This window comes from Colletotrichum godetiae, assembly GCF_030913485.1.
Source record: "Colletotrichum godetiae strain CBS 193.32 chromosome Unknown BDP55scaffold_153, whole genome shotgun sequence".
NCBI classification, from domain to species: Eukaryota; Fungi; Ascomycota; class Sordariomycetes; order Glomerellales; family Glomerellaceae; genus Colletotrichum; species Colletotrichum godetiae.
The window spans coordinates 1-13,980 of NW_026851401.1; the positions used below are offsets into that span (position 1 = coordinate 1).

At 53.9% G+C, this 13,980-nt stretch overlaps 6 protein-coding genes across 6 annotated transcripts; 3 read left to right on the top strand and 3 right to left on the bottom strand.

Moving 5' to 3' along the window:
- Positions 1-551: 551 nt before the first annotated feature.
- On the top strand, positions 552-1,024 carry BDP55DRAFT_735598 (uncharacterized protein; the record flags this gene model as incomplete). The annotated part of the gene is made up of 2 exons (XM_060580338.1): positions 552-614; positions 665-1,024. 2 exons carry the CDS (start codon positions 552-554, stop codon positions 1,022-1,024), a joined length of 423 nt encoding a protein of 140 aa, XP_060421324.1.
- Positions 1,025-1,234: 210 nt separating this feature from the next.
- BDP55DRAFT_639518 (uncharacterized protein) lies at positions 1,235-1,830 on the bottom strand (the record flags this gene model as incomplete). The annotated part of the gene is made up of 2 exons (XM_060573263.1): positions 1,235-1,519; positions 1,555-1,830. 2 exons carry the CDS (start codon positions 1,828-1,830, stop codon positions 1,235-1,237), a joined length of 561 nt encoding a protein of 186 aa, XP_060421325.1.
- A 1,060-nt stretch (positions 1,831-2,890) lies between these two features.
- Positions 2,891-8,645, bottom strand: BDP55DRAFT_688648 (uncharacterized protein). The gene is made up of 25 exons (XM_060576660.1): positions 8,257-8,645; positions 8,158-8,207; positions 8,068-8,118; positions 8,036-8,043; positions 7,904-8,011; positions 7,761-7,867; positions 7,732-7,739; positions 7,636-7,698; positions 7,589-7,608; positions 7,534-7,555; positions 7,396-7,512; positions 7,263-7,374; positions 7,015-7,241; positions 6,929-6,993; positions 6,791-6,871; positions 6,361-6,736; positions 6,101-6,276; positions 5,994-6,078; positions 5,695-5,961; positions 5,486-5,644; positions 5,374-5,457; positions 4,125-5,332; positions 4,047-4,104; positions 3,496-4,023; positions 2,891-3,475 (listed from the first exon to the last, which is right to left on the bottom strand). The coding sequence occupies exons 1-25, from the start codon at positions 8,489-8,491 to the stop codon at positions 3,314-3,316; spliced, it is 4,377 nt and encodes a 1,458-aa protein (XP_060421326.1). The 5' UTR covers positions 8,492-8,645; the 3' UTR covers positions 2,891-3,313.
- A 50-nt stretch (positions 8,646-8,695) lies between these two features.
- On the top strand, positions 8,696-10,784 carry BDP55DRAFT_95050 (pre-mRNA-splicing factor SLU7). Its single transcript, XM_060581340.1, has 3 exons — positions 8,696-8,972; positions 9,072-10,589; positions 10,715-10,784. Exon 2 carries the CDS (start codon positions 9,169-9,171, stop codon positions 10,552-10,554), a length of 1,386 nt encoding a protein of 461 aa, XP_060421327.1. The 5' UTR covers positions 8,696-8,972; positions 9,072-9,168; the 3' UTR covers positions 10,555-10,589; positions 10,715-10,784.
- BDP55DRAFT_688653 (ribosomal protein S4/S9 N-terminal domain-containing protein) lies at positions 10,520-11,731 on the bottom strand. The gene is made up of 5 exons (XM_060576661.1): positions 11,629-11,731; positions 11,508-11,564; positions 11,329-11,427; positions 11,055-11,262; positions 10,520-11,017 (listed from the first exon to the last, which is right to left on the bottom strand). Exons 1-5 carry the CDS (start codon positions 11,634-11,636, stop codon positions 10,847-10,849), a joined length of 543 nt encoding a protein of 180 aa, XP_060421328.1. The 5' UTR covers positions 11,637-11,731; the 3' UTR covers positions 10,520-10,846.
- Positions 11,732-11,976: 245 nt separating this feature from the next.
- BDP55DRAFT_699461 (ribosomal protein L21e) lies at positions 11,977-12,651 on the top strand (the record flags this gene model as incomplete). Its single annotated transcript, XM_060577890.1, has 4 exons — positions 11,977-12,012; positions 12,077-12,192; positions 12,320-12,617; positions 12,640-12,651. The coding sequence occupies 4 exons, from the start codon at positions 11,977-11,979 to the stop codon at positions 12,649-12,651; spliced, it is 462 nt and encodes a 153-aa protein (XP_060421329.1).
- Positions 12,652-13,980: the final 1,329 nt, after the last annotated feature.

Sequence of the window (13,980 nt, forward strand, 5' to 3'; positions counted from 1 at the left end):
GTTGCTTGCAGCCAGCTTTCACAAGGGGCAAGACTGCAAAGCTACCATCACATGACGGCGTCAGAGCGGCCTATTGGACGTTCCCAAGGTTCACAGTGACCTGCATATTTCTCTCCATTGTCTTACCTGGTCCATTTTCTCGATCCAGAAACGCCCTGTGGCCAAGACCCAGATCCACGAGAGCTATCTTGTCCACTTTCTATTGTCCCACACGCACACAAAAAAGTTACCGAATACCTACCTAGCTGAGCCTCCTAAACGGCACCAAGCTTCCGTTGACTTGCCATCCTGAAACAAAGAGCTTCCATTCTCGCTCCACAAACACCACCACCAACTGTCGCCACAAGCTTCCCCGATCCAATACGACTCTCCCCTCGCCCGAACACTCTTCGTCTCGTAAACGACCTAAGCGCCGATGGTCCCGCCTATCTCTCCTCTCCGCCTGCTGTCCTTCCGTTAGCAGCACTGCTACAAGTGCCGCGCGAAGAGTGAAGGAGTTCAGACAAAGTGCGAGAGGGAAGCAACCCAGCAAAAGCTCCGGGGACCGCGCGATGGGGGGCTGGACCGGCTTCCTCATCACCTACCTCCTAGGAGGCCTGACCTTCCTGCCCTTGGTGATTCTCACCGTCTTCGCCCACGCCTACTTGACCCTCCGTACCGACAGGATGCCGAAACGAATCGCGACGCTGTCGCCGACGCCGCCAACACTGCCGCTGGCGGTCCGGGCTCCATCGTCCAGCCCGGCGACGACCTCACCGCTCTCGAGGCCGTGAAGGCCGCTGGCAAGGACGATGCCACCGCGGCGGCCACGAAGCGCTCGGCGCAGGATAACGATGTAGCGGCGGGGTACTTTGCGTGTGCAGAGAGTAACTCCATGGGCATCAACGCGAAGCCCATCGAGAGGTCCACCCCGACCGGCTCGACTACCGTCGCCACGCCGAGCCAGAGCGTCTATCAGACCATGTACAGGAGCATATTCGAGCGGAAACCGACGCAGGCCCCTTGGATAACAGGAACGGGCTGAGCCAGCGTCCCAAAAACGCTGGCAATGTCTTCTATGTCGTACTGAGGTATGCGACTCCATTGCGATCCGTTTGCAACTGCTCGTCTACTGCGAGACTAACCTGCCACAGACCGGGCACTTGATGCTCTTGACGTCTCCTCCGAGTAATGCTAATGTGTGGTGCATAGCGATACACTGCCGGACTCGAGTTGTTCATCGTCGTCAAGAGCATCAAGTGCCCGTGTCTGTGCAGGTTAGTCTCGCAGTAGACGAGCAGTTGCAAACGGATCGCAATGGAGTCGCATACCTCAGTACGACATAGAAGACATTGCCAGCGTTTTTGGGACGCTGGCTCAGCCCGTTCCTGTTATCCAAGGGGCCTGGCGTCGTTTCCGCTCGAATATGCTCCTGTACATGGTCTGATAGACGCTCTGGCTCGGCGTGGCGACGGTTAGTCGAGCCGGTCGGGGTGGACCTCTCGATGGGCTTCGCGTTGATGCCCATGGAGTGTACTCTCTGCACACGGCAAAGTACCGCCGCTACATCGTTACCTGCGCCGAGCGCTTCGTGGCCGCCGCGGTGGCATCGTCCTTGCCAGCGGCCTTCACGGCCTCGAGAGCGGTGAGGTCGTCGCCGGGCTGGACGATGGAGCCCGGACCGCCAGCGGCAGTGTTGGCGGCGTCGGCGACAGCGTCGCGATTTCGTTTCGGCATCCTGTCGGTACGGAGGGTCAAGTAGGCGTGGGCGAAGACGGTGAGAATCACCAAGGGCAGGAGGTCAAGGCCTCCTAGGAGGTAGGTGATGAGGAAGCCGGTCCAGCCCCCCATCGCGCCGGTCCCCGGAGCTTTTGCTGGGTTGCTTCCCTCTCGCACTTTGTCTGAACTCCTTCACTCTTCGCGCGGCACTTGTAGCAGTGCTGCTAACGGAAGGACAGCAGGCGGAGAGGAGAGATAGGCGGGACCATCGGCGCTTAGGTCGTTTACGAGACGAAGAGTGTTCGGGCGAGGGGAGAGTCGTATTGGATCGGGGAAGCTTGTGGCGACAGTTGGTGGTGGTGTTTGTGGAGCGAGAATGGAAGCTCTTTGTTTCAGGATGGGCAAGTCAACGGAAGCTTGGTGCCGTTTAGGAGGCTCAGCTAGGTAGGTATTCGGTAACTTTTTTTGTGTGCGTGTGGTGGACAATAGAAAGTGGACAAGATAGCTCTCGTGGATCTGGGTCTTGGCCACAGGGCGTTTCTGGATCGAGAAAATGGACCAGGTAAGACAATGGAGAGAAATATGCAGGTCACTGTGAACCTTGGGAACGTCCAATAGGCCGCTCTGGACGCCGTCATGTGATGGTAGCTTTGCAGTCTTGCCCCTTGTGAAAGCTGGCTGCAAGCAACAGGCGAATGGATGGATGGGGACGGAGCGCAGAGGGTTGCAGCACTACTCAGCAGACCAAAAGTTTCCTTTTCTTTACGGATGGACAGGAGCACAGGAAGATGGTTCAGGGCGGATCGAGAGCCAAGGCGACCTACTGCGTACAAGCTGTTGAAGAGAAAGTATGAAGTGGCCTTACGGTGTGCCTTCCAGATTGCCCGAATGTGGAGAGTGGAAAGTGGAAAGTGGAAAGTGAAGCGGTAATAGCCACTGAGCTGAGGGTTCCGAATGACCCGCAGACCGCTGTTCCCTACCGCCTCTGGGCAAGTCTCCAAGACTCCAACTGCCCTGTGGCTCTGCGGTCGAGTCGGTAATGACCATCCCTGCACCTCATCTTTCCTGAACCTTTTACCCCGCGAGAAACAAGGAGAGGGACCCCTGGCGAACAGTGAGGTCACTAAGCAGTAGTAGCTTCAATCAAGTAGGTATGTAGCACTGAAAGAGTTCGGCTCTTGGGTCTCCTTCTCCCATCTCCTCACGATGTCATCAGTCACACGCTCCATACACTACCTAAGCCGCCATCTCTACCTTCGTGCATGCGTCTGATAAGTAGTGCTTGTCTGAGGTATTCTACCGATACTCCGTTGTTCTGTACAGTACGCAAATCGGACGGAGTCGCGTCCGTCCAATCCCATCCACCCACCTTACTCAAAACAGTGGCTTGCCCTTGCCGTGGCATCATAACCTCCTTATCAATAATTTGTATCCTGCCTGAGGGCCGGTGCGCTTTACCCGCCATGCCGCCCCATCTCTTTAGACCGATCACCGACATCAACACCAACACTGACCTTATCCAGAGTCCAGATCCCAGGGTATCCAGCCAAACGCCCAAAATGAAATGACCACACCCGTAATGAAAAGTAGCGTATCCGCACACACTCGTACAACCTCACCACTCCAACGCGGCTCTCCCAGCCTTTGCGACCAATCCCGAATAACAGGTTCCAGCGGCTCTTCTCCGTCTTGAGCCGCGCGCCCTGCTTGACCGCGAGTAAAACACGGGACAGTCTTTGCTATCGCACGGCACCTCATCCGCCGCCGGTAGGGGGCGCTCCGGCAGATCCTCACCACGTCCATGTACTTCCTCTCCTCGTCCTTGAGTCGCGTCTGCAGGTTGAATAACGACGAGGGAGCATCCTGCTGGCACTTGCCGCACAGCACGCCCTCCACCTGCATCTTGATATTGCACGAGATGCACGACGCCGACTTGAGGTACGACTCCAGCGTCTTCTTGCTGCCGAGCCCTCCAGCCGCCCCGAGCGTCTGGTCCACCCGCCGGATCCGCTGCACTTTGGGCATCTCGTCGTACCACTGCCGCACGTTGGCGCCCACCAGGTTGAAGATTCTTTCGAGCGGCGGGATGAGGTTCTTGGAGATGTAGTATTCCGCGTCCAGCTGCGAATGCGAGTCGTTGAGGAGGTCCTCGGGCGCTACGCACCGGTCGATCAGGCGCGCCCCCGGGGCCCCCGTGATAACGACGTACGGCACTCGTTCTCCGTACTGCGGCTCGGCGCGTGCGTCTTCGAGTATCTTCTTGGTGCTGATGAGCGCCCCCGGTGGCGGCGGGCCCTTATCGCTGTAAGTGCCGAGCTTACCTCCCTCGCGTAACAAAAGTCCTGCACCGAGACGGACCCGCGCATGATCTTTTCGCACTGCTTCTGGAAGTAGGCCTTGACCTCGCTGAGGTTCGCCGTTTAAACAGCAGCTTGAGGGCCTTCTCTTCAATCTTTTGCTCTGCCGGCGTGCCATCACGCCTCACCGTCTCAATGCCTTTGGCGTCGAACTCGGGCGTGACTTGATCCTTGCTTTCGTACTTGTAACCCACGTAGCGCTTCTTCGCCAGGAGAACACACGGGTGATAGACCTTTTCAAACTTGAGCTTGATCGGCCTAGGGTTCATATCAGTGATGGCTTTGGCAATCTCGTTGCCAATGTCAAACGCCTGATCCTTGGTCCGGCCCTTGAGGTACACGAACAGACTGTCCGTATCGCCATAGACGACCTCCGCGCCCCATTGCTCCTGTGAATGAATAAACGCAATTGCTCGCTCGAGCGTCTCGCGACCTGTCTGAACTATACTGTCGGCAATCTCAGAACAAGGCATACGGCCGGAGAAAGATGCCGATGTGTATCCGTAGGTGACGTTGGCCAAAAGCTTCAGCGCCAACTGCCTGTTATTCAGCAGCGCCTGCAATGTTTTGTCGTCCTTGTCTTGCTTCATCCCGCTCTTGACCATGACTCTGGTCTCCAAAATCTCGCCAAGCATCTTTGCCAGGAGAGATTTCCGAATCTCAGGCCGGACGTACATCATCCCGTTGGGTGTGATGTTGATATGGTCCTTGAGGAGCTCCAGCAGCCTCTTGTGTCTCTGATACTCGGTGAAGCCCATCTTGTTCATCCCCCGCCAATTGACAATCCTGCCGAGGAATGTCGAGTAGCATAAGTTGTAAGCAATCATGACACTAGGGTACAGACTCTGAAAGTCGAGTACCAATAGCGGGCTGTTGTAGAAGTCGCTTTGAGGCTCCATCACCAGCGGGAGACATTCAAGGGCGTTTTGGCCGCCGACTTGCTTCCGACTGGGGGAAATTAGCATGAAGTTCTCGGGCTTCGCAATCCTGAACATGATGGACTCGACCTTGAACTGAGAACCGCGAGAGAAGACCGAAAAGAAGTCCACTCCTAAAAGTCTGGCCTGCTCACTTGTTCGCGGGATGAGTTCGTTTGACTCCAATATCTGAATGTCGATCCTCGTTCGTGTCAAATAGTAGCGCGTCAGCTTATCGAGATCCCGTCTACTGCTGTTGTACCACTGTGTCAGGGTTCTCCAGGAGTAGTGAGGAATGCGGCGGTGCAAAACGTGCCAGACGACGTTCTCCATGGTATACTGAAGCAGATTTAATTTCCCCTCATGGCTCGCCAAATGTTGATCATGTGTCTGCCAGTCACGCGGATCGTCGATGTTGTGTTGAAGCCCCATCGATCGTTTTCTTTTCCGATGCGGCCGTGAGAGTTCTTCTTCATACGAGAAAACTCGTCATAGGTCGTAATCGTACTTTACTCGGGCTCGTTCGATGAGATAACCCCACGAGCTGCCATGAACCTCATACCCTGTCAGGATATCAGGATCGTGGTCTCTGACAATTTGTACCATGCGAACCATGACATCGAGCTCAGACGATTCCTCAATGACCTCTGCGGAAACATACCGCCGCATCCTCTGGGCCAGGGATCCGTCTGGCGATAAGACAACAACACCAGCAATTATACCCCTGAAGCTTCCTGACTGCTGCTGGCGGTGCCATCTGCTTTGATAGACCAGAATATACACTGGACCTCATCCTCGTCGGGATTGGGAACAAATTTGCCTCTCGTGTTGACGTGAACCTCGAGGGCCATAGTACTCATGTACTGCGCCTCATGCTTGACGCTGGTCGATTTTTTCTTGGGCGAGTACTTGAAGCCATGCTTGTTTTTCGGGGTAGGCCCGTCAATCTGGGAGAGGTTGCGTCTTGTAGCTTGAGGGGTGCCCGTGATCTTTGCCCTAACGCTTTTTGCTCTTTCTGTACGGGATGCTTCTTGTTCCACCAATCTTGAACTTCTTTGACGCTTGGCGGCGGTTGAGCTATCTCCCAGCTTCGGTATGAACACAAGCTTGCTTGGGCGTTGTAAGCACGTCGTTCTTGGCCTTATCAATGGGTGTGTCTGATTTAATGCCCATGCTGGCGGCAGATGTCCCAGTTGGGTCAAATTCCGCCAGATAGGGCAGAGTGTTGCTCTCGAGCCGGAATTCTCGGCCGGCATACTCTCTGGGACGAGCCGGGACGTCCTTTTCTTCGCTGTAGTAGGCATCTTGGTAAATCATGTCGGGAATCTGCAAGTCCTTCATTGTCGACGTGATAAGTTTGGGAGCCGGTGGCAGGACTCCAATCACACACTGACGCTTTGCGGAGAAGGATCCGACCGCTGTCTGAATCCGATGGAGCATTGTTTCCGTTCCTGTTTCGGTCCCTGTTGAGTCGGTTTCTGGAGTAGCGATTCGAACCTTCTTTGCTGGAGTAATCGGTATGGGCTGCTTCGTGTCTCTTCGGGCGCTAGACTGAAGGAAACATGTTTTTGGGAATCCTTTTCAGCTTGTTGCGAAGCTCGGGGCTGGCTCATCTGACTCAATCGAAGCTTCGTGCCCGGGTCCTCCTGGCTTTTTGACCACTGGAAAACCCAACAAGTGGTTGGCCGCGGACTTGGAGCCTGCATTCTGAGATGATCGTGGCTTGTCTTGAGAATTTGGGGGCAACATCGTGACCTGATGCTTCTCGGAAGCTGGGCTATTGCTTAGGATGCCTTTGAGCGACCGTTTGGGCGTCACCGTATTGGACACGGGAGATACTGGAAGCTCGGTTCTTGGGCGTTTGTTAGAAGACACTGTCGCATGTGGAGATATAGATCGCTTGACCGATTCCGTGCGGCAATGACCTAAGATTGATGGCTCGCTGAGTTTGGACACGAGCCTTCTTGTTCAGCCATATCGAGCAGATCGTCCCAAACCGGCACCACTGGTGGGTTGCCGGTCTTCAACCTGCTGGCACAGACGCCTTCGTATTGCATCCCCAGCCCGTTGATGATCTTGATTGTCGGGTCGACAGCGGCAGGTTCGCTTCTGGATCCAGTATCACTAGTGACAGATGGCCTTCCCTTGATGCCAGGGCCTTTAATTTGACCGTCCTGCCTCGTCATCGGCTCGCCCATTTGAATAAGAGCCTCTTCGTCAGAATCGGCTGGATAAGGGTCGTAATCATCAACTCCGAGATTGAGTACGCCTTGCTCGTCAACCTCAATACTGCTGGCCGGATTCTTGTTTGTTGGTACATGATTTGACGGTAATCCGAGGGCCGGCAAAAGGTTGGATGGATATAAATCCTCTACTGACTGGAGTGCAGTCTTCACGGCAGCCTCCAGCGGCGAATGGTCCACAAAGGTCTCAAAGCTCGGCGGCGCGGACTCTTCCAACCCCTTTTCGCTTTCGATGAGCTTTGCGACTTCTTCTTTGTACTCTTCCTCGTGAATCCACCCTTGCGGTTGCGAGTCGCGCTTATTTGCAGACATTGACACCAAAACTTCTGCAGGAAAGGGGCTGCTTCCTGGATCTGCATTTGGCATTTTCAACTTGCGGCGACGAGTCTCGTCCTTCCACAGGCCAGCCATACTGTAAACAAGCTTGAAATCTTCTGGGAGTGGTTTAAGACGCTCAACAAAGTCGTGGTGGAGCCGGCGCTCCTTCACCATTCGTCGGTTGGTGATGTGTTGGACGCAAATGTCTACCTCGATGGAGCAGTGACTGACCCTCGGTAGAGTCAAGCCATCGAGGACTCGAGTCTTGGGAATCGTCCGATCATGCCAGAGGTGTTGGGAGTTTCCTTCTTTCTCAAACGAAGGGATAGGGTCTCTGAAGTATACATCAGATACATCCAAGTAGCCACACCCGTACAGATTGTAGTCGGTCATGAACTGTAGTAGGTACTGGAGATGGGCTTCGTAGGGTTGAAACTTCTGCTTGAGAATGACGCCTTGTTGAAGCAAGTCGGACAATCTTGTCATGACGATAGGATTGAACATGTAGATCTTCAGGAAGAAGCGGTATCCAACGTGAAAGCCGTAGAACGGCACCCCTTTGACAAGGGTGATGCGGGCGACGAACTTTGCATTTTCTCCGAATTGATCACGTCGATAGCTGACAGCCAAGGCATGATCAATGGAAAGATGAAGTCGATAGATGTATGCGCCCACTTTTGATAGTTAGCAAGGATCACTTAAGCGGTTCTTTTGCATGTTTACCATCTTCGGGCTCTAAGCTGCCGCGATACTCGACGTAGACGTATGGGAAGGCGCCATGGATATGAGCGCAAACTTTCTGTCCCGTCTCTGTCGATCCAAAAATCCTCACGACTGGAACCTTGGGGCCCTTCTTCGCCTGTGCAGGACCGACATCATTCCGTAATTGGGGATCGTAATGCGTCGGCGTCGCCTGGTAGTGGTCGATGCAGTTCAGCCGAACACGGAAGAGGTCCATGGTGGAGGACCAAAACACTCATGGAGGATGAGATGGTGGAAAGGAGGCCAGTATCATGATACAGAATAAAAGCACCCAGCTTGGTGCATGGTAAGACGGGTTCAATGACACAAAGAAGCGTATTCACGACGCGACCAGGTCATGTTGATGCAAGATCCGACGCGTGCCGGGCCAAGAGGGAACGCCCAGGGTCCGCGCAGTCATGTGGCAATACGCGTGACTCGGTGCTCCTTCAAGGCTTCCAGCAAACCGTGCTACCTCCCCTACTAGAGCAAGCGCGGCAAGGTGCTTTCTGGTGGGGCATCTTCCGGCAGCCTGAAGCGTTCCGCAGGCTTACCTTACGGATGGATGAATACCTTACCTTAAACCAAAAGGTGCTATTAGTCGTCTCTTCAGCCAAAGACTTGCTAGGGAATAAACTTGAAGAATTTGGTATTGGAGCAATTGAAATAGATAATCTTCAAATTGAAAGAACCAAAAGGTAATTAAGAAGGACAATAAGACCATTCGACGCTCAATTTCAAGTCATCCTTGCTATTCTTTACCATCTGAGAGCGGCTGCTTACATAAGACACATCAGCACAGGTGCCTTTCCTGACCTAAATTCGCGACGAGAATGCGCCGTCGCCTGAACTCTATCCAGCAACAACCCTCTCATACCCTCACAAACCGCCAAGATGCCGCCGCCACCACCGCCGAGAAAGCCCGATCCCAAGGCGTCCGCCGCCGCAAAGGAGGAGAATATCTACATTCCCTCTTTCATCAGTAAACGTCCCTTTTATGCCGGCGAAGAAGGCGATGATCAGACCGATTACCTCGAGCATCAACGTATCCAGAAGAAGAATGAGCAGTCGCAATGGTATGATCGCGGTCGCAAGGCCGGCCCAGCTGCCACAAAGTACCGAAAAGGCGCATGCGAAAACTGCGGCGCCATGACGCACAAAGCCAAGGATTGCCTCAGTCGGCCGAGAGCGAAAGGCGCAAAGTGGACCGGCAGAGACATCCAGGCCGACGAGGTCGTTCAGGACGTCAAGCTTGGCTGGGATGCGAAGCGCGATCGCTGGAATGGATACGACCCCAAGGAATATCGCAACGTCGTCGAGGAGTTCAACGAGATGGAGAAGCTGAGGAAGCAGGCACTGGCCAAAGGCGAGACGGGGGAGGAGGAACAGGACGATGGCGACAAGTACGCCGAAGAGAACGACATGAGCAAGCATCAAAGCACAGCTACTCGCCAGCTGAGAATACGAGAGGACACGGCGAAGTACCTGGTTAACCTGGACCTGGAATCCGCCAAGTACGACCCAAAGACGAGATCCCTTGTGGACAGCGGCGCAACCGTGGACAAAGCTGCGAATTTGTTTGCAGAGGAAGGTTTTATGCGCGGCTCAGGCGACGCCGGCGAGTTCGAGCAAGCACAGCGATACGCCTGGGAGGCCCAGGAGAAAAGTGGTGACACGACAAAACATTTGCAAGCCAACCCTACAGCCGGAGAATTCTACAGGAAGAGGGAGAAGGAAGAGGCCGACAAGAAGCGCGAAGAACGTGAGAAGAAGCTCAAGGATCTGTACGGCGACAACTCGCAGTACACTATGCCCGACGAGTTGAAGAACGTCATCACCGAGTCGGAAAAATATGTCGAGTACGACGAGAGCGGTCTCATCAAGGGTGCACCAAAGGTTATCGCTAAGTCAAAGTACCCCGAGGACGTTTACATTCACAATCATACATCTATCTGGGGCAGCTGGTGGTCAAATTTTCAATGGGGCTACGAGTGTTGTCATTCGGTTGTCAAGAACAGTTACTGCACGGGCGAGGAGGGCAAGTTAGCTTGGGAAGCTTCTGAACGGCAACGCACGGGAGCCTCTTTAGCACTCCAGATGGAGCAGCAAGTAGAGATTCCCAAGGCCGATGACACCCCGGTGAACAAGCCGGCGACCAAACGGACAGCGGAAGAGATGATGGGCGGTGTTACGGAGGAAGAGATGGAGGAGTACAGAAGAAAAAGGACAGCGGCGAACGACCCGATGGCCAAGTTCCTGGGCAAGGATGAATTGGTCTAGACTACCTAGATATTTAGGCATGGCTTATGAGCATTGCATTGGACAAACATGATACCCATTTCCCTGTCAAATGTTCGCATGTAAGACGATGCCTTGAGGTTCCCTGAACTGAACAAGAAAAGACTTTTGTGTAACATTCATTCGTGGTATCCGTATTTGATGCAATCATTCCATTTTGCCTCTGGCGAACGCCGTGACTATAAACACCCCGATGATCCCAATGGTTGGTATTTGGTATGCCAACCATTCCCAGAGTTTTTTTGACCAATCCTTAGCACAAATGGCGATGCATTTACTCGTCATCCTCATCGTCGTCACCACCGTCACCCTTGGACTCAGCGGCAGCGGCCTTCTTTCTGCGGACACGGCCGGGGCGGCCACCACCGAAGGGCGAGGTGAGAGCGAAGTCGATGTGCTTCTGGGAGTCGAGACGGACGATGAAGGAGGGGACGTTGACGATCTGCTTGCCGACGCGGGATGTGACGCTGGCGGATGAGGACACGGGCGTGGTGGATGGACTTGGCTAGACCAAGCTTGTAGACGCAAGTCTGGAGGCGGCGCTCAAGGAAATCCTCGACCTTCAGGGCCAGGACGTAATCGAGCTTCATGCGGGACTCGTCGAGGACACCGACACGCACGAGACGGCGAATGAGGGCATTGCCTTCGAAGAGACGCTTGGGGTCCTTCTCGTCGAGGGTCAAAAGCTGACTATGGTGTTTGTTAGCCCAAGGGATATCCCCACGCGACCACTTTGCGACAGCCGAAAGAACATACCGGGCAGCACGACGAATCTTGGAGAGGGTAAGCTGGACACGCCAGACCTCACGCTTGTTGCGGAGACCGTACTCGCCAACGAGCTTAAGCTCGGAGTCACTATTATCGTATCGAAGTCAGTGGTGTGATTCACGACTTAAACAGAGCAAGCTCTTGTTCAGTGGCCGGAGAATACTGACAGACGGGCGGCCTCGAAGGGACGGTTGGGGACCTTGGAGGTCTTGGAGTAGGTGAGGCTGTTGCGCAAGATCGAATTAGCATATTGATTTCTGCGATGCGACTGAGAATCAGTCTACTTACGGCGCCATCTTGCCGACTCGTCGATATCCTTCGAATTGTGGTTGACGAAGAAAACGAAAAGGAAAAAAAAGAAGAGCCTCTCGTGAAACTTGCAACACTCAATGCGAAAAATGGCTGTGGGGAGCGAGGGCTGACTAGCGCCTGTCAAAATGCGGGTCCTGTTCGCCTAGGGTCACGTGCAGTGCCCTTTTCCACAACGAAAAAAGAATTACGGGACTGAGTCAGCAAAGCACACACACGTCGCCGATTTTTTTGCCTTGCCTGTTGTGTCTGGAACTTCGTGATCTTTTTCAAGACCCGACAACACCATCACCAAATTCCGCCCTCTACGACAACCACTCCGGCAAAATGGGTCACCCAGCGGGTCTTCGCGCGGGAACGCGCGTACGTATTACCAGCTACGAACTATCTCGAGATTGCGGCCGGATTGCTGACGGTTAGCTTGCAGTATGCGTTCAGCAGAAACTTCCGTGAGAAGGGTATGATCAAGCTCTCCACGTACCTTCGCCAGTACAGAGTCGGAGATATCGTCGACATCAAGACCAACGGTGCCGTCCAGAAGGGGTAAGCGAACAAACCCGCCCTCGAATTCGAATTGCGACAATTGGAAGACTGGAAGTCTTGGTTGGGAGGAATTGCGAACATGGGCGAAATACACGCAGGAAGAGAGGGCTGACTTGTCGAATTACAGTATGCCTCACAAGGTCTACCACGGCAAGACCGGTGTCATCTACAACGTCACCAAGTCCGCCGTCGGTATCATCATCTACAAGAAGGTGAAGCACCGCTACATCGAGAAGCGGATCAACATCCGCGTCGAGCACATCTCCCCCTCCCGTTCGAGAGACGACTTCATCCGCCGCGTCAAGGAGAACGCTGCCTTGAAGAAGAAGGCCCAGGCCGAGGGCAAGGCCCTCACCCTCAAGCGCCTTCCTCTCATGCCCCGTGACGCCCGCACCGTCGACTTCAAGGAGAACAAGCCCCAGACGGTCACCCCTCCTCCCCTACGAGACGACGATTTAGAGTGTCTTTTGGGCGGTTTGTGGGTTCTTTTGCATGTGGTGTTTACGTGAGGAACGGAAGAATCTCTAGCATGGAATGGCATCACGTTTTCGGCAACGTCCATAGGGAATGGGAAAAAAAATCCAATGACACTTCATCGTTCACACCTACACGAGGAAATGCTGCCTGTGAGACCCGTTGGCCCCTTTGCGATCCTGCCGCGATGCCTCGGGTCCTGTCATTGTTAGGTCGGAGGCATTGGCACAGGTTCTAGTGTATGGTGTTGTGTGCTCGCGGGAAATAAGGTCAACGTGGGATGCCTGTGAAAGGCAGGCGAATAGTTGGCTCTGCTGCCCGCCGGGCCCTCATGATACCCTCAGTCAAATGAAGAACACGATCTATGATCATTTACCATGTGCAAACATGTCATTGTGAACCGCTCCAGTGTTGGAGCCGTTGCATCAACAAGTTTGGATGGGGTCAACTCCTTCAATTGACTTGAGCTAATGGTCTCGTAAGCTAGTGGCCAGCAAGTTATTAATCTGCCACCCTCAACATCAACTACGTGTGAAATAGCTGTGTGTGCTCATGTCAGAATTTCTGATGTCAAACTCTACACATTTTACAATACGTTCAAGAGCAAGCTAGTATTTGAGGGTCGAGTCCTAGCCACTGACACGAGCTTATTAGTTCAGACATGATACATGCAATGCGCTTCTGTGACTGCGTTCCAGAAGCAAAACTATAACTTCTACCTTTCTTCCACGTTAGTTAGAACGGAACTACCTCAATGCATTCCTCCAATGCTTCTTTCTATTAATTACTCGAATTACCTGGGAGAGCCGTGCAACGTCTCTCCTTCATTGGAATCCAACGCTCATTTACTGACGGCGCAGGGGCCTTTGGAGCCAACTCTGGTGGATGAACCCACCATTATCGTCATTGGATTAGATCGGACAGGCATCGGCCTGTGGCTTCAGGTGCTTTGCCTCCGCTGGGCGCTGGAGGGGTGACACTGAACCGCTGCGTCCGCCGGATTAGCATTGTTCCAGATTCCATGCCCAACCTAAACCAAGTGGAGGATCGCAACCTACGACGACGGCTTGGCGCAATCCCGGGAGCTTGCGCATGTTGCAGAACCCAGCCACACTCAAGCTGCTCTAGACATCTCGGGAGCTTGGTCAACGCTGACGACTCTTTCCCGCCTCTCCCACTTGGCACGGAAGTCGCTCACGATATCTTTTCCTCCTCCAATTTCTACGGATCCTTTCCTCAGATCTGACCTGGGCTTCACTGCGACTCTTGGGAGCATTGCGTGCACGTGGAGCTATCTCCTTAAACCGTCGGGAG